General features: G+C 49.2%; 1 protein-coding gene across 11 annotated transcripts in view; it reads right to left on the bottom strand.

Moving 5' to 3' along the window:
• The window catches only part of HPSE2 (heparanase 2 (inactive)), a 114073-nt gene that overhangs the window by 20241 nt on the left and 68825 nt on the right, over positions 1-25007 (bottom strand). For 6 of the 11 annotated variants that reach the window (XM_075108176.1, XM_075108177.1, XM_075108184.1 and 3 more), the window contains 3 exons: positions 19416-19589; positions 18703-18874; positions 7992-8039 (listed from right to left, as the gene is read on the bottom strand). In XM_075108176.1, coding sequence (XP_074964277.1) covers positions 7992-8039; positions 18703-18874; positions 19416-19589 — 394 coding nt within the window. Of the gene's footprint in view, positions 1-7987; positions 8040-18702; positions 18875-19415; positions 19590-25007 lie in introns of all 11 variants that reach the window. The other 5 variants (XR_012662920.1, XM_075108175.1, XM_075108178.1 and 2 more) reach the window with 2 other exon arrangements.

Genomic DNA, 25007 nt, shown 5'->3' with positions numbered 1-25007 from the left:
CTCAGTACGGTCTCCTGGCTCCAGGACATAAGGTGAAGCAGCCTGTCCTGGAGTGCAAGTGCCCTGTGGCTGGAGGTAATCCCAGCTGGCTCCTCCTGAGGAAGCGTCTGGGGCTGGCACCTCTGCCCCCACGCAACAAGCCGTGGCAGCCCTTGCACATCTCCCAGAGGCTCACCCAGCCATGCAGGGACACTGGGACATCTGCTGCAGCATGCACTGGCATACCCCTGGGATGGCTCTTTGGCTGATAAATAGGTTTTGCAAGAGAAAGTTTCTGAGCCTTTCCTCCCAAATCTTCAGCGTGCATCCCCTGCTCAACACAGCGAGCCCTGGCATATGTCAGAGCTGTGCTGCAGTGGCGGAGGTGCATGGCAATTACAGCAGCTCTGGCTGAGGCTGGCAGGCACTGCCTCCCATCCCTTGCTGGAGCCACATCCACTAGAGTTACACAGACCCTTCTTCCTCTCCACAGACTTCAGTGCAGCCATGGGTGCTGGGATGCATAGCGGGCTGAAGGCCTGGGGTCTGAAGAGAGGTGGATTCAGCTTTCCATGGCTGATTTCTCCATAACATGCATCTCATCTGCACCAGCAAGCAGATGTAGTGGCCATAGTGGCTGCTTCACTTGGGTGCTGGAATGCAGGAACATCCCCAAAGAATGCTGCCGGCTAACAGCCTCAGCCAGAGCACCCAGCACACATGCAACGTACACGAGTGCTCAGAGAGGATTTTTGCATCTCAGTGCTCCAAGTCACTGCCCAGGTAACAGGGTAAATGCATTTGGAGCTGCACAGGGCTGCGGTGAAAGGGGAGCAACACCAGGACTAACTGGCCCAGAACAGAAATGCATTAAATGAAGAGAGTCTCTTCTGCCAATCCTCCCCCAGATGCATAGTCCCTGCTGTGTCCCCACGGGATCATGCCCAGTTTCTCTCCAACATTGTGTAGCCCAGGGAAAGAGCAAAGATGCATTTCTGTATGTCTGCATTGACTGGAAAGTGCTAAGGGTAGAGATTATCTCCAGGGGGGACTTGGGAAGTGCTCGAAATCATTCCAATCACTTACACACTATCAAACCACTGGCTGCCGGGAGGAGAGCAGATCTGTAAGCAGCAGGCAGTGGTGGGGTTTACAGAGATTACTTTTTAAGACAAAATTACAAAGCAATGGACTCTGGGGATGGCAGATGTTTGGATTTTAGCACAGCACTTAAGAACTGAACAGAAACAATTTTTTCAGACTGCTGTGGACTAAAAACTCCATCACCTGGGCCGAAAACTGGCTGAAAGGCCATAAAAATAAGGTTGCATTGAATGGGAAAAGATAGAGTTAGAGATACCTCAGTCCACATATGGCCTCTCCAACACAGAAGGCTTTCTGCAGGGTTCAGCTTTTCTGTGCAAGCCAATATGATCTCAGAAAAAAACCCTCGGAAAGCAAAGGTAGGCATGCATCTCCTCATCATCTCGTCCAAGCACAGGGTGTGCTTTGACCTACAGCTCTGCTGCCAAGGGAGAACATCTCTCCCGCAGCAGCCCCAGAAGAGGCTCGGCCCTCCCAGGGACTGCACAGAGGAGGCAGCCTGGGAAGGTGGTGTTGTGCTGAGCACAGCTGAGACCCTGCAGAGAAGCGAAATGCCCCAGGACAGTGCCATGGTTATGTTTTTTTGACACCTTCATTAACAATGCAGAGAAATGGGGACTGGCAGAGGGATGAAGGGCAAAAACAAACTTGCTTCATTATCAGGAAATCTTCTCCTGCGGGAGCGAGGAGAGGAGCACTTTGGCTTTGGGTATTTAAACAGATCATGGAGACAATTACAAGTCTCTGTAAGATGGGCAAGGATCTCTTGCAGATCTGCCTGGGAAGTTCTTGGACACTAACAGGTACTTTCAACGTCCCCAAACTGGGAAAGAGGGAAAATGGCACCAGTTGCAAAAGGCTTGGGAGGAAGAGAGAGGCACGGAGGTCTTCCCTGGTAGCGGGCTACTTGAGAACAGATGAGCTGTTTCCAGCTGTAGGCTTCATCGCTGAGATTTGGGCGCTTTCTTTTGAGAACTTTAACTGTCAGTAAAGGCAGTATAGAAATCCACAAAATGCAAACAACTGACAGGCCTTTAAAGCATGAGAAGTGCTCGTTAGGCGTGGATTATTCCCAGGAGCAAAGGCTGCAGCTTTGCTGATATTTACAATGACTCAGTGCACTTGACTTTAAAGAAAAAAACCAAAAACCAAAACAAAAAACACCACGAAACCAAAAACCCCAAACAGTCGCAACTCTCCAACCTCCAAAAAAGCCAGCAGCAGCTGCAGAGAGCTCCAGCACTGACAAGTACCTCCCCAGGCAGCAGCACAGTGCACAGGCAGCCGGGCTGAGCCAGCCCTAGGGGCCGCAGCATCCACGTCCTCCTCTCCCCATGCCAATGAAGTCTGAGTGCCAAAGGAGATGAATGGACAGACCCTCCCCAGTGTGAGCAGGGGTCTCTGGCAGCGACAGCTCTGCAGAGGCAGAGGACACGTAGCTCATGGACAAGCTATTCAGCTCCAACACAGGCTGGCAGATCTTCCAGTGGGCTCTGAGTACGATGCAGCACCAGAGCTGGCCCTGAAGCCTAGGTTTCAGCATGCCTACCATGGGCACAGACTATGCTGTTTCTCATAATACGGGAGAGAAGAGATACAGATAATTGCATGCAGAACTGACTCATCGTGTCCCCCCAGTTTGATGCCACTGTCTCTGTAGACAGACGATCTGCAGGAACTTGAGAAGAGCCAGCCAAGGAAAAGAGGGATCTAACAACTAAATCCTAGATGAGACATACATCTCAGAGGAAAGGGCATGTACAGACACTTTGGGTGCCCTATTATACTATGTAAAGCTGAGGCCGGTTCTCCCCCTTCCATTTACATTATCCCGTTCCTAAAAACCTAATCTGAATACGCCCTAGAAACCCAGGATGGGATCAGTGCACTTTGCAAAGGGAGGTGTGACTCGTATCTCTCTGGAGGTGGCCAAACGAGAGCATGGTGCAGGGGGAAGACTCTGCCAAAGGCTGCGCAGGGATTTGTGCCAGTGTGAGGAAATGCACCACCCCAATTTCCAGCCACCATCCCTGTCTGGAACAGCAGCGTGAGACTCAAGACACAAAGACAAAAGTTAGGAACAGCACCCTGAAAAAGCTGCTGCCAAAGGGTCTACTGAGGCAGGGCTGAGCACAGCTGCCAGCCAGAAAAGCCCTTGTTCTTGGGCAGGATGTAAGGCCAGAGTGCACACAGCCTCCCAGAGAAGGGCAGTGCCAGGTACCTGGGCATTTGGGTGAATCTGGAGCTACACATCCCCATCCTGTCTCCTCTGGGACTTGTGCTGCCTTTAAAATGGTTTTCTGGAAAGATCCACAATCTGCTGCGTGGGATCATGAGTGCTGTCCCATATTTAATGAAGGCAGTGCACTGGCTCCTGGGCAGCTGGTTTCATTTACCTCCCCTTTCATTTTAAAGAGAAACCTTTGCCCCTATTATCTGACCTCTTCTTCTATTGCAGTTAATTACATTAAAGCCCACTTCCCAAAGCTCAGGAATTTCCGGATCTACTTTGTTGCCTGCTGCTGTGGGGAGAGTCTGCTAGGAATTAGAGCACCCGCCTGCCGGGGACGCCAAGCAGGACAGATCGCCATCAGCGTGACACCCTGCTGCCACCACAGCTGTGAAACTGAGACACCTCTGCTGACAGAGGCAGCTCCCACCCCTGAGCATCTTCCCGAGGAGATGGCAAAGCCTCCATCTGCAGCACAGGACGCAGGCCACCCCACCACTCTCCCGGGAGAGGAGAGGCAGGACGCGACCTGCTCCCCCAGGTAAAGACCTGCCGGCATAGGGGAGAGGTGCTGCCCACCTCCAGTCAACTAATAAATACAGTGATAAAGAAGAATGACTTGGGGCTGCTCTCTGGCCCCTCGCTACCAGAAGGACATCAAGGTGTTGGAGCGTGTCCGAAGAAGGGCAACGAAGTTGGTGAAGGGTCTAGAGAACAAGTCTTACGAGGAGCGGCTGAGGGAGTTGGGGGGTTTTAGCCTGGAGAAGAGGAGGTTGAGGGGAGACCTTATTGCTCTCTACAACTACCTGAAAGGAGGTTGTAGCGAGGTGGGGGTTGGTCTCTTCTCCCTAGTAACAAGCAATAGGACGAGAGGAAATGGCCTCAAGCTGTGCTAGGGGAAGTTTAGGTTGGATATTAGGAAAAACTTCTTCACCGAAAGGGTTGTCAAGCATTGGAACAGGCTGCCCAGGGAGGTGGTGGAGTCTCCATCCCTGGAGGTATTTAAAAGAAGGGTAGATGTGGTGCTTGAGGATACAGTTCAGTGGTAGACTTCGCAGTGATAGGGCAGCGGTTGGACTCAATGATCTTAAGGGTCTTTTCCAACCTTAATGATTCTATGATTCTAAAGGCACAACTCACACCCATGCCTTTCATTGCCCCCAGAGGTGCCTCTGTCTGTCCAGCTGGTGGGAGCTGTCTCTGGCCCATATCATCTCACTGGCCATGCCCTGGCATTGCCTGGGACCATGGTGGTGGCCAGGGCCATGATGCTGCCAGGGACTGCACCCTCCATCAGACAGTGCAGAGGATGTCAAGCCAGTGGGAAAAGCTGTGTCCTGGCAGGTATATTTAGAGCTGGAGATGGGCATGTGGTTCCTTCATGCAACCCCTTCCTCCAGGCACAACCTCAGAAGACACCACGCTCTAAGCATGCGCAGCAGGGTCATGCAAGCCGCCAGATATGTTCCCTTGGTTCCCTTGGTACGAACATCATTGTGTGTGTGAGCACACTGGGCAACTCTGCCCAGCACCTTTGGGAAATATGACCCCTGCAGCTACTGCCTCATGACCAACTCTGCCAGCACACGCGACATGTCTGAGCCAGAAGAGATGTCACACAAACCAAGCCCAGCAAAAGCATTTGAAGCAGCATCCCCCACATGCCCATGTGCCTAGCATCTCTGGTTCGCCACACAGGGTGGGTGACCTTCCACCTTGGAAGAGAATGTGGTGTTCTCTAAGGAGCCAAAATTAAATATGTCCACTGGCTTTAAAGAGGCAAACATTTATTTACCCTGTAATTAATAGGGATTTGTGCTTCAGAGGCAGCATTGCATAAGGATTTGCCCATTAAATATGCAAAACTTGGAGTTTTGCACAACACTTTGGATGGAAAACCAGCTGTACAGACTGAGAGAGCACACCTAGGGATGGGAATGGGCACGGCTGCAGGTTTAAGTGAGCAACGAATCTTCCCCATGTGCGAGGATGCCAGCACCAAGCAAAGAGAAGGCTGTGGGGAGGTTTCTGAGCAGTGGAAACCCACATCCGAAGACTGAGGGGGTCTGCAATAAACCAAGCATTTACTCGTAACAAGCAAACTAAATTACCAGGGAAAAGCCAAAACTCTCAGAGCCACTGTCAGTCCCACCTGCCACACCCTCCTTTAGTGGAAATTCCCTGAGTGTTTCGAAGCCATTCACACATCCCTCTCCAGCAACACATTACTTCTGAAGAGGGAGGCACACATGCTGAGTTACATATGTAACTGAAACTATACTCAGAAAGGCTGGCGAGGTTACTTATTTCCACCCAGTGTCACTTTTCTGTCAGCTATATTTCAGATATATTCTGTTTTCACACAGAGAATAGGGATCCCTGCAATGTATTCCCTTCTCAGTTCCCTTTCTGGATCGAGCACAGCCTTTTCAAAGGAATAACAGATTTGACAAATTTATAACCAATATCCCGGGAGAATGTTAGGGTTTGGAACAGAAACGTTCATACTTGAAGTTAGACAGCAGTTTAGTTTCCTGCTAATAATTTTCTTCTTGGATACATATTTTGTTTTGTTTTGCTGTTTGGAGCAGAGGGATGAGACACTGTTTTGACATTTATTCATAAACAGTACAGAAGCCCAGCTCAGAGCTGTGGCCATTGCATACGGGTGCAATCTCCAGAGCTGCAAACCCAGGCTGGGGGGAGAAGCGGCTCCTACGCTGCAGTGGAAATGGGTCAGCAAGCAGCATCTCAGTTATGCCAACCCTCACAGGAGCTGCACCAGCCCTCCCGTGTACAGGCTGCTGCTTCACCATGGCTGTTCAGCCACAGAGCGGCTGAGCATTTTGCACTGATCCTATAAGAGGAGATTTCAAAGCAGCCGTGTGGGCAGACACCCTGCACACCAGGATGAAACTCCACATCTGAAGCCTGGAAGTTTGTTCCTTCAACTCCTCCAAGGGCTTGGCCCAGTGATCAAGCCCTGTTGCAGAAAGCAAATTCCTGGACTAAGTAAATGTGATCAGCACATCGTGTAATCATGAAAAGTGAACTCCCAGCTGAGACATAGATCATCATTGCACAGCATGAGCCTGTAAGTAACACAAATCCCACTCCAAATGCTCTGCTACCCCACTGCCCCAGGCTGCTTCTGCCTGGCAGAGAAGCCCCAGGAGCCAAACACCCAAGCAAGCAACGCTGCAGCACAGTGAGGCAAGCTAAGCTCCCTGAGGAACAGGACTTGCTGGATGCTGGTGCTATAAACCACTCTCAGATGCCAACAGTTGCTTCTGCCAGAGGCTCCAAGGTTAATGCACCAACACAGAGACCCTGGGCACACTTGCAAAAAAACCTCATGTCTTAAAACCCACCAAGCTCCTTTTAAGAGCAGGTCTCCAGGAGAGCTTTACAAGAGATAGGCTTTACAAACCATGCTGCCTCACTTCAGCAAAGCAACCTGAGCACCCCATGAAAGGTCGCAGCAGAGGACCAGTTTGGGGAATAAGCCCTGTGGGCAGCACACACAAGCCCACCTTGGACCTGAGACCCTGGCTCCCATGCTCAAGGCCAGTGCCCCACATGGGAAGTTCAACCCAGCATCAGAGCAAATCCACTTCTGGGAACAAAGAGGGTCTCACCATGGTTTTTGCTCCCGTGAATACCTATTTCTGAAATGTGTCCTTTCAGTGGCAGGAGAGAGTCCTGCCTGCCCCACAATCCATTTTCCTATCAATTCTGGTGGTCGCTGATGTGCTTGCACACTGTCTCACCTTTGCACTAGCATTTACACTCCCACTGCAGAGGGTCACAGCCAGCTGGAAAACCTACCCCTGGCTGCAGTGCACAAACTGGGGCAGTTGGAAATAAGAGGAGGAAAGAGGTGTTTGTGGATTTTTCCCCAAATAATAAAACTTTTCCCTCCACTTGGTGCTTGTCACACTCAGTGCTACAGGTCAGAGCTTGCTTTGCCTCTCCTGAGCTGCAGCACATGTTCATGTGTAGGAACCAGGTATCAGCATCCCTCTGGCATTCCCACTTGGACCTGGATCTTATATGTTCACCTCCTTTGCATTGACATCTTCTAGGGCTCCATCTGCAGTGCAGGACAGTGGCGTGTCTACAGACATCCAAGACCCTTACAAAAAGGAGCGGGGAATGGGGCGTTACATATTTACCATTGGACTAAGCTGCCTCTCCCTCCTTTGGGCCAATACAGTTTAGCTTCAGGCCAGTGGTTGCAGGGAGACAGTGGTTGGGGTGAAAGGAAAAGGGCTTTCAGATAGTCCCATACATCTGTCACAGGTGGCTTTTGCTTCCCTGTCATCCCCACCCCAGCCACCACCAGAGCTGCCTGTCCTCCCAGCCACCTCTGGGGACTCAGCGGTCCAGCACAGGCTTTGTTTCCAGTAATCAGGCAGGCCAGGCATACAGGCAGTGGTGTTTTTAGCCTCTGTCTCAGCTGCACGGTAAAGGTTAATACACCCCCTCCTGTGTTTGTTCGAGAGGCTCCAGAGGGAGGGACAAAGCCTCTTTCACCTATTTAAATGCAGCAGGACAGAGGAGGTGGCTGTCGCACATCTGCCCCCTTTCACACCTAGACAGCGCATCAGCTCTGCTCCCAGCATCCTCTGATCACTGCAATTAGTGCTGGAAAGTAGAAGAAATGGTGAATACCTACTGTTGCCAGGTAACAGCATCCACCGTGCTGCCAGCGACTTTCATGAACCTATAGGAAACAGAGGAGGAAACCAGATAAGCCCAACGTTGTCACAGGGGAAGTCCTAAAACAACCAATGGCCATCCTGCATCACAGGACCCCAAAGGTGGTCACTGTACTCGTAGAGCCTTTCTAATGAAACCGTTCCATCCTTAAATGGAAAGAATAAATTATTCTTAATACAAATGCTTGCAGCAAGCACAGCTGAGAATAAGAGTGAAACCCAGCTGGCAGCAGAGCTCTGAGCATCATTTTGGGGCGGTTTTTGGAGCACAAAAGAACAAAGTCTTGGGGTATGTACTTAGTTCTATGACTGCAACAACCCTCAATAGTGATTAAAGAAAAAGCTTTAAATGTCTATCTTAAAAGGACACACTTCTTCACCCAACAGGTATTTAAGCTGAGGAACTCCTTCCCTGGACTCAAGCAAGGACTGGAAAAATGGAAGAAAATGGAAGGAAAGAATCAGCAAAGCTATTAGATGCAAAGATGCCACCTCCAGCTCAGGAAACCCCTGAGAATTAGAGGATGGGAGGAAAGGCTGGACAAATACTGCTACATGCTTCCCTTTTTTGATGCTTGTTCTTGGGCACTGGCTGTTAGCAAATTGATGGGATTTTGACCTGGGTGCACTTTCAGTCTGACCTGTTCCTAGTACTAACCACAGCACTTCCATGCACAAAGTTACAGTGAGTTGTATGTACGTATTAGTCTCCTGATGGTTTGCGTCCCAGCTCTCTTAAAGGCAATACACCTCCTCTAGGCAGCTCCTATTTGAGTCAGACTTGAGGCTACACAGGTGTATCTGCTTATGCCACTGATGCCAAAACCAAAACAATTTTTCTTCTGGGGACTGTATGTGACCACTGCAGCAGCAGCCTCTGGCGCAGGCCTGCTGCCTTCCAAGACAGTCCCTCCAGCAATCAAAAGTGCACCTCGGAAAACTGCAGCTCCCAGGAGGAAGCCCAAGCATCTACTCTCATCTTACGCCTAGGAGGAGATATGAAAACACACAAAGGCACACACCAACTGGACAGGCACGCTTTTCTGTTCAGTAGTATAATGTGTGCTGCATAGCTGATGCATTTTGGAAGTGAAAATGTATGCACATGACAGGAGACATTGGCTTGAGCAAGTGAATGTGATGAGAAAAAAAACCAAACCACTGCTGTATTGTCTCGGGCTGCTTTTTGATGCATGGGGATCCTGGGAACACAACAGGAATCACACAGCTGTCCTGGCTCCACCGGGACACAGGGATGAATGGTGCTGGGTTCTGCAACCCCATGTCCTCTGGGACAGCCCCGTGACTGAGGGTGGGGAAGGAGAGGGAAGGTTTGTGAGGACAGATGAGACATTTTATCAGACCAGTTGTCATGGCAGGGAAGAACAGCAAGCTTTCCGGCACATGAGCCACTACTCAGCTCTGAAACAAGAGCAGCAAACTTCAGGCTAAAAATAGCTTGGAAGCAATCATTCTGACTTTAAATTCATGACGATGGTCAATTATAGACTGGGACAAAAGGGCAGCTGGACCCTGTGAAGCATAAGAAGACACTGGCAAAGGCAGCGGTAATAAATCCCTGTGGACAGAAAGGGAAGAGATACAATTAGAAATGGAAAAACAATAACATGCTGTAAAACCCTGTAGCACTGATGCATCCCTGATTCTGCTGCCTAGCAGTGCTGTGAGCTTCAGTTCCCAGGCTTGCCTTTCAGAAATGCTTTTACATCTCTCTTGGGGGCCAGGCCCAGGAGGCCACTACCAGGGCAGTGGTTTGGGGTTGGTTCCTCCCCAGCTGAGCAGGGCAAAGAGACCAGCTGGGCGAGCCATGGTTCAGCCAGAGGGACAACTCACGTGGGTCACCTGGCAAAAAGGGGATTTTGCAAATATTGTTCTACAAAACTAAGGGTGTGGAAATATGCCAAAAGGATCAAAAACCCGACTCCCGGATTTTAAATGGTCAGAAGAGGGACTGCTGCCTAAAATGTAACACACGAAGTGTACAAGAGTGAACTAATGAACTCTAAACTGAAATTATGAACACAATCTATATTGGGCTTGAGATCAATATATTGCAACTGGGTTTGAAGATAAGCTCAGCTTGCTTTCTAACCTCAAATGCTTTATGTTCTGGCTGCAAAATAAACCATCCTGGACCTTACTAAAACACCTCTTCAGGCTCAGCTTGGCACTTTCCACTCACAGTCCAAAACCATGAGCAGATAGCTCAGAGGAAGCAGCTCTTCAGTTTTCCTTGCCACTTCCACAGTGTCTACAGCCCTGCTGCAAACACACCCGCTACAGCGGACTTTGAGCAGGGGCTGAAAAGCAAAACAAGACCTCGGTATAACCTCCAGCATCCCTGGAGCAGCCGAAGCAGAAGATCCATCTGTCCCATCTCCTATGTCTCTAGGAAGCTAATTGACCTGTTGTTAAAAACTTCCTGAGAAAACATTGTTCTGGGACACAGGCATCACTCAGGCAGCACAGTACAGACCAAAAGCAGGACACAAAAGGCCCTCGCTTGCTTAGTGTTCCTCTTCTGTCTCCATAAGAGTGAAATAAATTGGTTAGTTCTGGTCATTTTCAAATTTTACCATAAAAGATGCATATCTAGCTCAACTAGCTCAAATTTTGCTTTCCATGCCTGGTTTTCTTTTTTCTTTTTTTTTTTTCCCTCCTTTAATTTCCCTTTTATTGAGATTTTTTCAGGATGAAATTCAAAAGTTCCTGGTAAAACTTCAAGTCCTGCCTTAAAGTTGGAGTTGTGCCTGGAGTACCCCAGATGACTTGGGCAATGGTCTCTACCCTCCAAAGGAGGGAACCTAAAGCAGCTCAGCAGCCAACCAGTGGTACTGCACGAACGAGAGATGAAAGCCCAGGGCAGGTGGAGATGCAGTGATGCACAGGTATCTGAACATCCTCCGTTTAGGAATACAGATGTTACTAATCCCTTTATTCCTGTAGCACCTGTGCTGCTCAAACCACAGATTTTGAGGCCAGTGAAGATCCACACAGTCCAAATGACCAGTGCCGGCACATTTTTAGCTGGGATTTCCTGGACTGCGTGATGTCCATGCATGCAGCGTGGCGCAGGCAGAGCAAACCAGACGCTTCCGGGAGGGCTCAGATCCTTGCACATGTGCTGCACAGATGGGATGGGCTGGCGCAGTAAATCTGCCTTTTTCCTACACATTGGCCTTTCTGTGTGAGCAACAATCGACCATGCAGCACGTGAGCAGTAAATTCCCCTACCAGGAGTAGTGGGACAAGCTGAGCCCATGCTGTGCAGGCAATGAGGGCAACTACTCTAGTGATGCCCTGTAATTCAGGTGGGTGGCAGCCCCAGGGCATGCCCCTGTGGTATCCCTGGCTGGACTTCCACTTACAAGAAACCTGGGTGAATGTAAAAGTCCTCAAAATCTGCTGGGGCAGCATCTCTAGGTGGGAAAACAGAACATGTCAGAGGCCCATGGAGGAACAGGAGCCTTTGGCAGGAAGTTTGTGATGCTGAGGATTAGAAAAAGTCACTGAGCTTGGATATGCCCATCTCCTTACCCTTGCAGCTGCCCGTGTGCCAGCACCCCATGCCAGCATTACTACTTGCGGGGCCTGTGTTGAGCTAGAACAGAGGCTCAAGCTTACTTTTAAACAAGCACTGAGAAAAATGTAATTTAACATTGATCAGTCACCCAAACAGTTCACAGCTCTGTCCCAGAAATGGTAATACTGACATGACATGGGACAGCACCTCACGGGTCAGGAATGAGCTGTGGGAGAGCAGGGCAGGAGGGCTGCACCACCACCAGATGGTACTGACACCACACCTCTATATTGTGAAACTCAAGTCGCTCAAATCTGACCTTTTCCAGAGCATCTCCCATAGCCATATCTCCCAGGACAGCAGCTTTCCCCTGAGCATGGGCACATCTCTGAAATGGATCTCCTGTCCTGATTCAATACTTGCCAGCCATGGGGCACCTACTGCAGTCTTAAGCAAATTTCTCCCATGGTTAATTAACCTCCAAGTATGTTATTTCTCATCTGAATGTGTCTGGCTTCAGCTTCCAGCCACTGGAACTTCCTAGGCTTATTCCTGATATTTTAAAGAGCCATCTGCATTTGGAAATCTCTTTCCCATGCAGGTAATTGCAGATTGTCATCCTTTAAATAATAAAAAAAGTGATCCTGTAACAAAGAATGCAGCTGCACAAGGAGACAAGTTACCATGGACAGGCTCCCAGGTGGTTTACCATCATCATCTGACTCCTGGGTGCTGGACTTCACAAACACAGGCTGTTTGTAACATCTGTTACTCCCTGAAGTACTACAAAAGCAAACTGACCCCCCAAGCCCCAAATGTAGAAGTAACACTGGCCTGCCTGTGGTGCCGTAGTGGATCCCTAGAGCTGGGATGGCAGATCTCTGCCCTTTGAGCCAACAGTGATGAGTAGAAATAGCTTTATCTTGTGTCTAAATTGGTTGGTGACACTGGTTGGGCTAAGTGACACATTGGTTGGACTAAGGCACAGGCTTCACCTACTAACTTCTTCAGGTCCCAGTAACACAATCAAATACCTGCAGCAGCAGCAGCAGGAACAGGTACTAGACCCAACTCATGCCACCTGCTGCGAAGACTTTGACCTGCAGTGCCAGATTTCAGACTGGGATTCCACTCCAGGGAACAGAGCCTGGCAGGGACTACATATAAATCTCCTGCTGTATTGTATTCTCTCTCTGCTCAGCTTCACCTTTCTTCAACCAAACTGATCTACAGTTAGCTGTCTAGCAAAAAGGGCTTTATGTGCCAGGTTGCCCCATGCAGCATTGGAAATCTACACTCCAGGGACCCTGGAGGTTGCATTTGGACCATGATGTTGCATTACCACTGATGTTTTTTGCACTATTGATTTGACTGGTCCCTTTCTGAACACACACCTCTGGCCTCCACAATACCCTGTGACAATGACTGCTACAACGCCATTGCATACCATGTGAAAAAGCTTCCTCCTTCTTTCCAAAGCTTCCTTCCAAAGTACTTTCTGCACTGTGGAAAAACCACCCCATTCACAGGCTCATGGGCCTCCATAACATTCCCTCCTAGCTGCCTGCCCTGTCTTCTGAGCTGAAGAGGCATAGCCTATTTAACCGCTTCTCACGTGAAGACACCATATTCCTCTGCACATCCTTGGCTCCTCTCCCTGCAACCCTCCTGTTCTATTACATCTTTTCTGAGATGAAATGACTAAGATTTAATAGCTATCAGGATGAAGGTACATTGTGTACTCATACAGTGGCATAAACTCATCTATATCTTTTCTTACCCACTTGGTTCTTCCTATACAGGTGACTGTGATTCTGGCATTCCAGCCATCCTGATCAAGTTTCAGCAACAACAATTATCTTAACCCTTTCCAACCTCAAAATGCCTCATCACATCCTTCACACTTCATTTCAATATATTTATGAATGGATTCACTCATAAGTTCAATGCTACCAGTGCTTGAGTTCATACTACAGTGACCTCCTCCACCCTTTGTATCATTAGTTTAATGTTGCTTGTCTTGTGGCTTGATTTTTTGCACAAAATTCTTGCTCTGGACCTATTTAGTGTCCCGGTACAGCCTGTGCCACCAGCCTTGTAGTAGCTTGCATAAGGGTGAAGTTTCCGGCTTTGCTGACTGAGACACGCTCACCTCTGCAGCATCACAAAAGAGCCTTAGACCAATACAGCAACCATGTACTTTTTAAAGAAAGTCAAATAGCCAAAACAGAGCTTCTAAAGAACTGCAGTGCTTACAAGTTCCCTGTGTCAAACAGGGCAGAAGTCCTTGTCAGCAAAAGGACAGGACAAATGCCTATATTTCTTCCTGAAACCCACCCAGCGTCCTTCCCTCTGCCAGATGCTGTCTACTACAGGCTCTCCTTGTTTCTCTTCCCTACTTCTATTTAAACAAACAAGCTCTGTCCATACACCGTCTTTGGCTGCTACTCCAGAATAAGTCACAGATAAAAAGCAATGCCTGGACTGACTATGTGTGTTGACCTGCTGAAACAGCCCCAGCCCTGTTCACCCTTGTAACAGCATGAACACGAGGCATGGACAGTCATCATAAAAATACTACTAAAGACTCTCCCATTTTTAGCACCTCGATTTTGCTTTGCCCTCTGGTTTTGTTGGACCCCAGGTGTACAGCCCTGTACCATTTCATGAGCTATAAGCTAACGCCTCTCTCTACCACATAAGCACCAACATGGGAACCTGGGCTTGGGGTTGATTTGTGGATGCAGGGAGCAGGGCTGAAGATCGGGACAGGTTTTAACCTGATCCCTACCTGGGCTGCCCACAGATAATCAGGACATCGTCTCCATGCCCCCTTCCGACCCTGCCGTGTCCACAACTAGCAGGGAGAAAGGGCTTCATCACCACTGACAAATGTGTTTCCTCACCTTTATGGGCTCCTTTCAGAGCACTACAGAATGACATTATCACCAAAAGGTGCCAAAGTGACCCAGACAGGTGGTTAGCTCTCCACAGGCACTACAAACCAAGAGCAGGACGCAGAAAAGTCACAAAGGATGAGAAACTCTTGTGCTTTGCGACGTGAGGACTGACATGTGGGATCTTCCTCACCTGCTGCTGCTACCTGGCCAGAGGTGCTGTGGCTCTGTGACCAGAGGGTAGATGTGCAATGGAGACAGCAGCAGCAAGAAGGGGTCAAGGAGGGTGGGAAGAGGGCAGACAGAAAGCCAAGGAGGCAGCAAGCCTGGTGGCTCTGAGAGCTGACGGATGAGGAGGTAGGGAAAGGTTGTAGCTCCAGACAAGAAGGATTTTCACTTCTCTAGTGACTTCAGCAGGCTCAGGACTGAAAAGTGGCCACAGAGCATCAACAACAGCCAGCCTAGCATGGACCCAAGTTCCCGCCAGCCCTTACCCTCCTGGCACCGCAGCTCCTGCCTTGGTGGAGGTAACACCTTGATGCTTGTGAGTGTCCAGTGGCAAAAATTAGGCGACACCAGCTGAGATGCAGCAGGTCAGGAGAGTTCCTAGCCAAATTTGCCCAGATGTGCCGGCCTCAGTTTTGTACCAAATGGTCTGAGCTATAACACATGTTAGCATCCCTTCTTCCTAATAGCTTTCCCTCATGTTTCTTCTCTTCCAGCACTGAATGCATGATTCAGTTATGCATTAACCTTTGTGTCCAATTCCTGATCCACTGTTAAAATCTATGTTAATTCCTTAGAATCTCACAATTTTTTCCCCAAGCAAATTCTGAGTAGTTCTGGGATTCCTGTACCCGCAGACGCAGTAGGTAGCTAACATGGTCTGCTCTCCAACAGCTCAGGCTGCATGAATGGTCTAATTAACACCTCATCAAACTCAACTGTTGGTTGTGTCTGGAGAAATTCCCTCTTGCACCTGTGCATTCACAAGACACTATTTCTAGCCTCCCGCACAGCAGGCCCCAGCCATCGGAGCAATGCTCCATCGCTGCAGAGCCTGTCCTTACACCAGCAGTAGCGGTTCTGGTCCAGTCTCCAGGACTTGCCAGCCCAGAGTGACACCGATACACTCTGTGACTGCTCTGAGCCATTGCACCATGCAGCGTGGTGCAAGAGCTCAGGAGCAATAACTCAGCAGTGAAGGGTGTGCAAAGCCTGTGCTACTGCATTTCAGGCAGCGCTCTCCTCCCCTCACCATATCCTACCTCTAACATCAGAAAGCGCATCTTTTACACCCAGTACAGCTCACTGCCACTTGCCTAAGGACAGCCTTTGCAGTGGGACAGCGTGCACGCACCCCTACCTGGCACAACCGTTTGGGTACCTGATCTGCACTCATCATCTAATCTTTCTAGCAGACTCCAGAGAATGGTGGGACCCCAGGAGGGGTTCAGTCCCACCCTGTCCTGGAGGACAGACCCTAGGATTGTGTTGGAATGGCCCTGGAGGTGTCCATCTGCCACCACAGAGACAGAGCCTGGTGCACAGCAGAGTGCAATGCCCAATTCATGTCGACAATACCATTATTGCAGGACAAGGTTTAAACACAAAGAATAAGTTTAGCTTGGTTGCTTGAGGTAATGGTTAAACAATAGACTATGATGTTTGGAACACCGAGCCCGCAACAGGAAAATGTAATTTTAAGTAATACTTCACAATGAGACTATTCTGAGTCTTTTGGCACCTCAGGTAACTCCAGAAGCTTCCCCTGGAGAACATCTAACTCCAGCTTCTACCATTGGAGGTCACATTCCCTGGGCCTCTCTGAGCTCTCCTTTCCCACTTCAGCTCATTTCCATTATTTGCCCTCCCACAAATCCACTTCCTCACTTTGTGTAATAGGGCACTGCTTGCCTGGCAGACTAATCCACCCATCCTGACTTCTGCTCTGGGGTGTCTCTTCTCTCTCGTCCAGCCTTACTTAACACTTGAGTCATAATCTTCCACCTGGCATATCTCTTCCTATCTGGTGGACTTCTGCTGTTCATCATGTTTTTTAAAATAAGAGCAAAACTTTGCCGTTTTCACATCATCAGGACGATTAACTGCATATGCTTTATTTGCTCTGGAGCCTTCACCCTGCTGCGAGCACTACATAGACCTCTCATGTTGGTCTAGCAAGGCAGACAGCAGGATTGCCATTGAGAGCACCTTCCCAGATTCCGTCTCCCTGACTGTGTGGTGCTCATTCAGAATCCCCAGAGGCACGTCCTGGCTGCGGCAGCCCCAGGCACATGCTGAGCCACATCCCATTGACCAGTTCTGCAATGCTCCTGCAGAAGGCAGAGCTCTTGGTAATGCTAACCAAGAGTACTGAAGAGACCTCAGGGAGCTGCTGGCAATAAAGCTTATGCTGTCAAGCAGCCTAGGCGCTGGGGTTTATTTGTTTGTTCTTTTGCAACTCCATTTCCGAATACTGCAAGTGGGCATTTAGCCCTTTGTCTTTGTGTAATCAGACTTGTTCCTCCTCTTTACGCCCTGCCTGGTAATAACAGGGTCTTTATGTGGAAAGACAAGAAGCTTTTGTCTCACAGGACCCCATGGGCTGTAAAGCCATGCAGGCACGTGCCGCTTGCCATGAGCTGCAGACACCAGGGTTTGGAGTGCAGGACACAAGGTTTCTCCATGGGAGAGAGAAATCACTTTGAGCGCCTGTGGACCAGTGTCAACCCTGGCAGGCAGCAGCAGTCACTCTGCAGAGCAGGCATGCTCCTTACAGCTCTTGCAGACCAAGTTGGGGGTCTGGAGAGCCCTCACCACCCCATCACCAGGGCTGCTCAAACCCTAGCTCTTACCTTCCTTCCCTTTCATTCAATATGGTGTTTCTGCCATCCCCTTCATCAGATTGTACACTCTGGGGTTGTTGTCAGAGTGCGGGTCCAGCAACGCAGAGCTGCCAGACCACCCTGGCTGTGCGACTCAGCTCTTCCGACCCCTCTTCCCTGGGACCCGGCTGCGGCGCACGAAGGGCAAATGCAGCAGTAGGACTTCCCTTTCTCTAAGAGCTTCTTGGCTCTCATCCCTGTTGTTTTTCTTACTCAGCCCACTCCTCCCGGCGCTAATAGGTTTCCTGCTGATCAAGGCTACTACAACATTTTCTAACTCCCCCCACGCCATACAGAATACCGGGGGTCCGGCGAGTGATGCGCCCATGTGGCATCGGTGGCAGCCGTGGTGTGGGTGCAGGGGCTGTTCCCCAACTTTCATCAGCAGGAGGAATCCTGGCGTCACAGCTGGTTCCACCAGCTTTATGGTCTCTTTGTGCTGCTGCAGCAGAGCTGAGAATCTGGCCCTGGCTCCCTCCCCGCCTCACTGGGGACTGCATCAGTGTGCTGTTTATTGTTTCTGCCAGATCATTCATGCAGATGTTAATGAATGCTAGACCCAGCTTTGCTCCCAGCAGAGTCTCTTCCACACCTCCCCCTGCCCAGCCCTCTGCACTGGAGTTTCTGTTTACAGTCCTGCAGGGAATTTCCCCTCTGCTGCATGGCCTTCGAGCCACACAGTCCCAATTCCTACTGCCAGCAGGCTCCCACACCTCCCTGGTTCCTGTAGCTGTCCAGTGTCACCTCCAGGTGTCTGCGTCCCTCACTGTCACCATTCCTTCTCCACCTCTGGCCTTCCCAAACTAGAGACATGCCAATTCTCCTAGGAGGGAGCAGAGGGCTTGGCCAGCGAAGAAAGTTGCTACAGGTTCTTCCTCTGCACAGATGGAGAAAGCACAGAAAGAAGCCATCAAAGGGGAAGAACAAAGTGATCTGTCCAGGAGGACTCTGAAACAACATCTAAGCTGGTAAGTGGTGCCAGGACCCACCTCCTGGCCCTGCAGCCCGGAGGTGTGCAGCAGCCTGCATCCACACCACTGAGTCATCTTCATATCCCAACAAGGTGGGCACCTCAGTCTGCCTATAATTGGGAAACGCTAGGAGTACCTGGGAGAATGTTAATCAGCCTATCCCAAAATCCCACCAGGGACCTCTGCAGAAGTTTAGCAGTGACCATGTCTGCAAGCCCCTGGTACCGCAGTGGCTGAGCTGCACAGAGCCTTGCTGTCCTGGCAGCTGTCGGACATCAGGAAGGCAAAGAGCAAGTCTACCTGCTGCAAAGGGCATGGGTCTCAGGAGGGGTTTCTGATCTCTTCTTGATCAAAGCAACATCACTTACCCTTCCAGGAGAGCGATGACGTTCTTTCTGGGCCTCCCAATGTTTGGCCCATAGAGGTTTGCTCTGGAATAAGTGCGGATAAGCTGCAGCAGACTTCTCAGCTGGATGTAGTCCTTCCCCAGCTGGCTTCCGTTCACTGAGCGGCCGATCAGGGTCCGATAGTTATTGGGCTCTGGGAAAATAAAAATAGACAAGCAAGGCTTGCCAGCTCTGCTCCTTCATCCGCGCTTCCGGAGAGAGACACACAGCTCACACGCCGTCGCACAGCTTGAACTCCGCAGAGCTGCCTGCCTGCTCTGCAGAGCAGCAGAAGGAGCCTCTGAGGAATAGACGAAGGCCATCACCTGCTCTCCTGTGCCAGCATCTCGTCCCATGCCCCTTTTGCTCTGTGATGGACCCACACCTTGGTGTCATGCTCCTGTCCCCATAACGTCCCCTGCTTCCCCGGCACTGCGGCCACCATAGAAGTCCATCAAGCTGCTGGTCTGCCCACCACAGGACCAGCTGTGCCCAGCAGCTGGGGCAGAAACATTTCATGTGTTTAATACCAACTAATGGAAACTAATGGTGCTACCTTACAGCAGAGGCCTTTAAATCCCTCTGAAACTACATTGGCAAAGCATCCCGGGACCTGCAAATATCGTCTTCCAAAAGGGATTACCTTTCTGCTCCAGTAAGCTCCATTCCCGTGCCTCTCCTGTTCCCACACTCACCATTGCCCAGCTCCCAGGAGATGTTGTACTTCTTGCTGGCACTGTACTTCAGCAGGCTGAGGGCGTTGGAGCTGTTCCAGGAGTTGTTGGGATTTCGGCGCACAGCATTCAGTGCAAAGATCAGGTGAAGGCCAGAGCAGTCAGCAAAGTTATAGAGTTTGTCTAGAGACCTGGCTGGGAAGAAACAAAAAATAGTTTGTAATTCAAATGAAATCTAACTCCAGAGAGGTTCAAATGATCCTGCTGACCATCAGACCTCGCCTTCTGTGTAGGATGAACTAAGGTCAAATGCCATCCCCGCGACATCTGTAGCCACAGAAACGCGCCTGACCTTTGAAACTGGGATAGGATCCCAGGTGTGGGCTCATCTCCTTACAGCATGAAACTTGGATGCCCTCCACCACTGTGTCAGAGCTAGAGGCCATGTTACCAGAGACACGTGACTTCATAACATCTTTTTTCACCTGCTCTTGGCAAGGAAAGTTGAACCTTTCTTGTGCTTATCCTGCCTTTCATCTTTTTCAGAGCAGATCCCTGCAGTGCCTGGGGACCAGAGGAGGAAATCACCGCTCCAGGGCTGCCAGCTCACGGCCACCTCTCCTGCATGCCACCATAGCCTGCTCTCTGCTCCCACCGCCCCCTGTGCAGTAACCAAGCCCCAGCAATAATCAAGTAGATCCTCCAAGGTGTGCACCACGCACCCAGCTAACCTCCGTTCTGCACACAAAGAGAAGAGCTTCGTGCCACCCCTTGAGCTCAGGACCTGGCCAAGCCCTGCTGCTGGGGTGGCGGTGCTGGGGTCTTTGCAGGATTCACGCCCTACCTGCTGGCCTCAGAGCCCCCCAGCTGGCACATCCCCTGCCATGCTGTGGCCTTGATGAACAGCAGACACCAGCCAGCAGCAGAAGTAGAGACCAAAGAAAGAACTGACCCACTATTCAGGGAAGGAATGACATTAGCACAGGGCTCTGCTGGGAGAGCCGAAACACTTAATGTCTTTTTTTGCTTTAATCTTCCCTAAAAACTCAAAAGCAATCAAATGCCTGACAACGCTAATGTCAGCATTAGCAGGCTACGAACTCATGTGACAGAGAGAGGAGATTTGGTTAGAGAGCAATTAGATAACTGTGGTCTTTTCAATCATCCCTGCCTGTTGAACTGCATGCCAGGACAGCTTCCTGAAGCAGCCTCAGAGATGCAACCACTTAACTGTGAGGAGCCACCAGGGATGGGGAGGTTCCAGGGGGCTGAGGAGGGCAGACTGAGGGCTCCACTTTCAGAAGAGGGGAAGGAGGCACTGGGGAATTAACAGAGTAGGCAAATGAGCTTCGGGTCCCAGAAAAATACTTGGACAAATAATCAAGCTGCTTGTCAGCACTTACAAAGTATAAGGAGATGATCAACAGCCACAGGAATGTGTCAAGAACAAATCACGCTGAAGCAATCTACTGACAGGAGAGCAGGGCTTGCAGGCAGCAAAGCAGCCGTTTTGGTCTTATACCTTGATGGTTTTTAAGGCTTTTGACACAATTGCGCATTGTGTTCTCTCTGGCAAGTGAGGTAACCCTGATCTAGGCTGAACTGCAGTGAAAAATATGCACACTGAGAGCAGCTACCAGTAATTTGCTGTTAAACTGCAGTCTAGGCAGCCTGCTCTGGGTCTCCTCACACATTTCCAATAAAGAGAGGTATAAAGGAGCTGAGGATACATACATGAGACTTGCCATGGCACTAAGGTGCTAGTATGCACCACCATGGCCAAGGGAGCTGAAGGGGATGGAGAGGAGACAACAGCATGCCCAGGGAATTGCTCTAAGCCCAGGGGCAATGCTCCAAGACTCCCTGTGCCTGCACTGCTGGACCAAGGTGCAAGTGAGATGGTGACAGCCAGGAGCTGCTCATGCTGGTCAAAATAAGCTGCTCACAGCCTGTACGTCTGTGTTTATTCTGTTGCTTTCCTGGTCACTGAAAGCCTAGGTGAATACGGAGCCAGCTCTGAGGTCTTAGAAGAATAAACTTATTTTAAAAGCAGTGTTTTTAGGATGGTCAAAGAAATAAGCTAACTGAATATCTGTTGTTTAATGGGACACAGCAAAGTCATGGAAAGGAAAAGAAGAAAGGAAAAATGTGGAAAAGAAATTCCTAATCCCTTTCACAACCTTTTTCTAAATGCTACTGGTTGTTTGAGTGAAAAGTAGCTGAATTAGATTAATCTAATGTATTCATCCCACTGGTTCAGGCACATTAGCTGCTTTTCTGGATGTTTAGTGAATTAGAGACAGATACAGTTACTTAATACTCATTTACCACAGACCTCCAGGCAAAAAGCTGCACTTGAAATGAGACTCCTATAAAGAGAATAAGATAGACACCTGAATGACAACACGAAGATAGAAAAAAGGCATTGGCTGCATTTCCCTTGCTAGAAATGAAACCTTTTTAGTGGTGCAAAACAGTTGTAGCTCTTAAGTACTACAGGAGGGGATTTGGTTCATGTTTAGGAGCCTCTGCAGAGGACTGGGAATTGATTTTCCATGCATCCACTGGAGGAAACACACTGCCTGTTTATCCCAGTGCAAGGCCTGCCACTGCGAAATTATATTTTCCCCATGACACTTATTTTGTTTCCGTGCGCCTGGACACAGAGATGCCATGTGTATTTCATGTTCTGCCATGACTTTCCAAGCTGTAAACCTCAGCGATCAGGGAGAGAACTGGGAGAAACACACAGATGTCTGGGGGTTGGTCCTGAACATTTCCAGTGGTCTCCCAGCACACAAACTGACCTGCAGACTGCAACTAGGCTGCAAAGAGCAGAAAACTACTAACAAACCTACCTCTGCATCAAACCAGACTGTTAATATAGACACTCCTGGTATCGTGAGTATCAGGTATCAAACCCATTTATATCCTTTATCCTTAGCATCTCTCTAAGGATGGTGTGAATCTGAAAGCACCGGTCTCTCCAGTAACTCTAGTAGAGCCTTGGTGACCAGTTTGCACAAGATGCCCAACTGTTAGTGGTTAAAGGGCATGTCTGACCCCTCCTGAGGTGACTGCCTTAAACTGGACATCTCTGTTGCAGACAGCTGCAGTTAGATGAAAAGACTACTGTCATGGGTGGCTAAAGCACAATAAGAAGCATATTTAGAAGATTTCAAGTGATGTCCATCCCTCCATAAGTACAAACAGGGCCAAAAGAGAATGCTATAAATATTTTACTGCCATGACTAGGGATGGCCACGTTACTTCTGAGTAATGAGAACACGAAGAATCACAGTATTATTAACAGCTGGCTAAAACTCTCTTTGGATTCTGGATAATTACACTGCTTTTTCTTCATCAAACACAGAAAATCTTCCAGAAATTTAACCTTTCCCCAGCTAACAGATCATTAGGCAAGGCTTTCACAAAGCATTTCAATAGAAAAAGCCATTGTTGTACCAGAATGAATCTTAACAGAGCAGAACAGGATTTATAAGACGTGTTCCCTGCCCCTTCTTCCCCTCTGCCTGGTGCAGAGATGCACACGCTCATGTGCCATTGAGCTTAGGGAGAAGAAATAAAACAAAAATAAAAAAGATTTTAAAAAGAGGGAAAAAAATAGCTCAAGGATGCTGACAGTCAGCTTCTGCCACTTACTAATGTTCACATAGTTGGAGCGAGGCTAACCAAGGCAGCTCCGTTCCCCCGCACTCAGCGGTAGTGCTGTGCCGGCAGGCTTCGCTGGGGCAGGGCACCTCGGTGGGTTTGGGACTAATAGCAGCCAAGTAGACAGGGACAGAGGCCTCATGGCCCTGGCACAAAAAAGAAATCAGAAGATATTTGGGCCTTCTGAAGCTTTTACATCCTTGGTTGCAGAGGCTTGGATACATCTGGAGAATGAATACTGCCCGATGATGCATGGCTGGGTGGCCGCCAGTGAAGATCTGCTTGCAGTCCTGCCCTCAGCTGAAGCTCTGCACAGGAATTAAAGATTTTGGCTGTTGCATGAATCTCTCACCCTGCACAGAGGGAGATAAACAATTTTAAAATGCAGGAGAAGGTGTGAGGCCACAAATGGTGGTGGGGTTCATGGGACAAGTACATCCTTTGGGATTCTTTCCCATTTTTCTCCTCTACAGGAGGCTAAATTTTAAAGTTCTCTGAAAGATGGATGGCACTTAAGTCTGTGGCATGCCAACACAAAATCTGAGGCACATTAAAACGTCTCTGGCATTTTAAAATAATTGGAAAGTCTTTCCAGTTGTAGTTACTGAACTAAACGTTATATTAGAGACTTTATAAATAACATAATATTGACTGCCATTTGGTAAGAGGGACAGTTCAATAATCTCTGGGTTTGAAAGTCTTCCACATTTTTTATTCTGCTGCAGGAATTTTGTTTTGGCAGAGTTTAGCGTGAAGAGTGGAAATTCATGTGCACGCTGAGACAGAGGCTGAGATCAGCCAGTGGGCTGAGGGGTGGTGGGGCATGGCACGGCATGCCGGCGGCTTTCGTAACTCTGGGAAGTCAACCAGGAGGACAGGAAAGAAGAGCCTGTTCTCCTTCTATCTGCACTGTTCACCACGTTCGTCTCTTGCACGTACATAGTGCGCCAGCACCGAGGAGGAAGGGGGGACAGCTGAGCATGGAGTGGGTAGCACACACTGCACTCCCCAAATCTGGAGGTTAGATGAGAGCCCAAGCAAATGCACAACAGATGAACTGTTCCTTAGATAAATCTAAGGAGTGTAGCTCTAGAAATAACAATTTCAACTAATCACCGGTATTGCTCGACTCTGCATTCCCCATAAATTCTGAGCAATGCCTGGAGCATCCCTGCAAACAGCTCCTGGTGCCAGCACTGAAGCCAGCAACTTCCCCTGCCCTGCAGGAGAGAGTGGAGGGAATAGGTTGGGAAAGACCTGGCAAAAAGAAGCCCAAAGAGAGCTTTATAGGAAGGCGGCAGAAAGGGCAGAACAGAGTGTTCAGACAAGAGATGAGTAAGATGGCTGGCGAGAGCAATGAATGGAAAAAGAAAGGTATTCCCACTTATTGAAGAACAAGTGGGTACATGGAAAATTTATTTGTTTACAAACAAATTACCACCATAGTCAGCTGAATCGCATTTGCACTGGCTTTCTTGGTCTGAAAATCCTCATAAAACCATGTGTGTGGCACGGACTTAATGTTTTCTTAGCAAATAAACATGAATCAGAAGAAATGCAACAGGCAACCAGAGTAACTCCAGACCCATGGGACAGGTCTGCAAAACTGACCTGAAAACTTCCCATGGATTCCATCCCCAGTCATAGTGGGGTTTCAGATGGGGAAACCAGAGCCCCCCATCCACAACTTGCACAGTTAGAGCACCAAAAAGTAGCCTTCACCATCACTGCAAGTTCAGAGGAAAAGCAACATCCCACACTGTCCATAAGCGCTATAACATCCAGCTTGATCCACTGGATCATGGGAGGATTTTCCAATTCTAGCTGCATGCTAAGCCATTCCTTCAAAGTTGCTGCTTAAAGAGATTTTTAAAGATTTTGAGGCTACCAAGAAACCCACACAGTTGCTGGAAATTGCATTCTAATGATGACCATCCCAGC

Source organism: Phalacrocorax aristotelis, chromosome 12 (genome assembly GCF_949628215.1).
Source record: "Phalacrocorax aristotelis chromosome 12, bGulAri2.1, whole genome shotgun sequence".
NCBI classification, from domain to species: domain Eukaryota; kingdom Metazoa; phylum Chordata; class Aves; order Suliformes; family Phalacrocoracidae; genus Phalacrocorax; species Phalacrocorax aristotelis.
The sequence above is the reverse complement of the archived record's forward strand: the minus strand, read 5'-3'. Positions and strand labels throughout refer to the sequence as shown.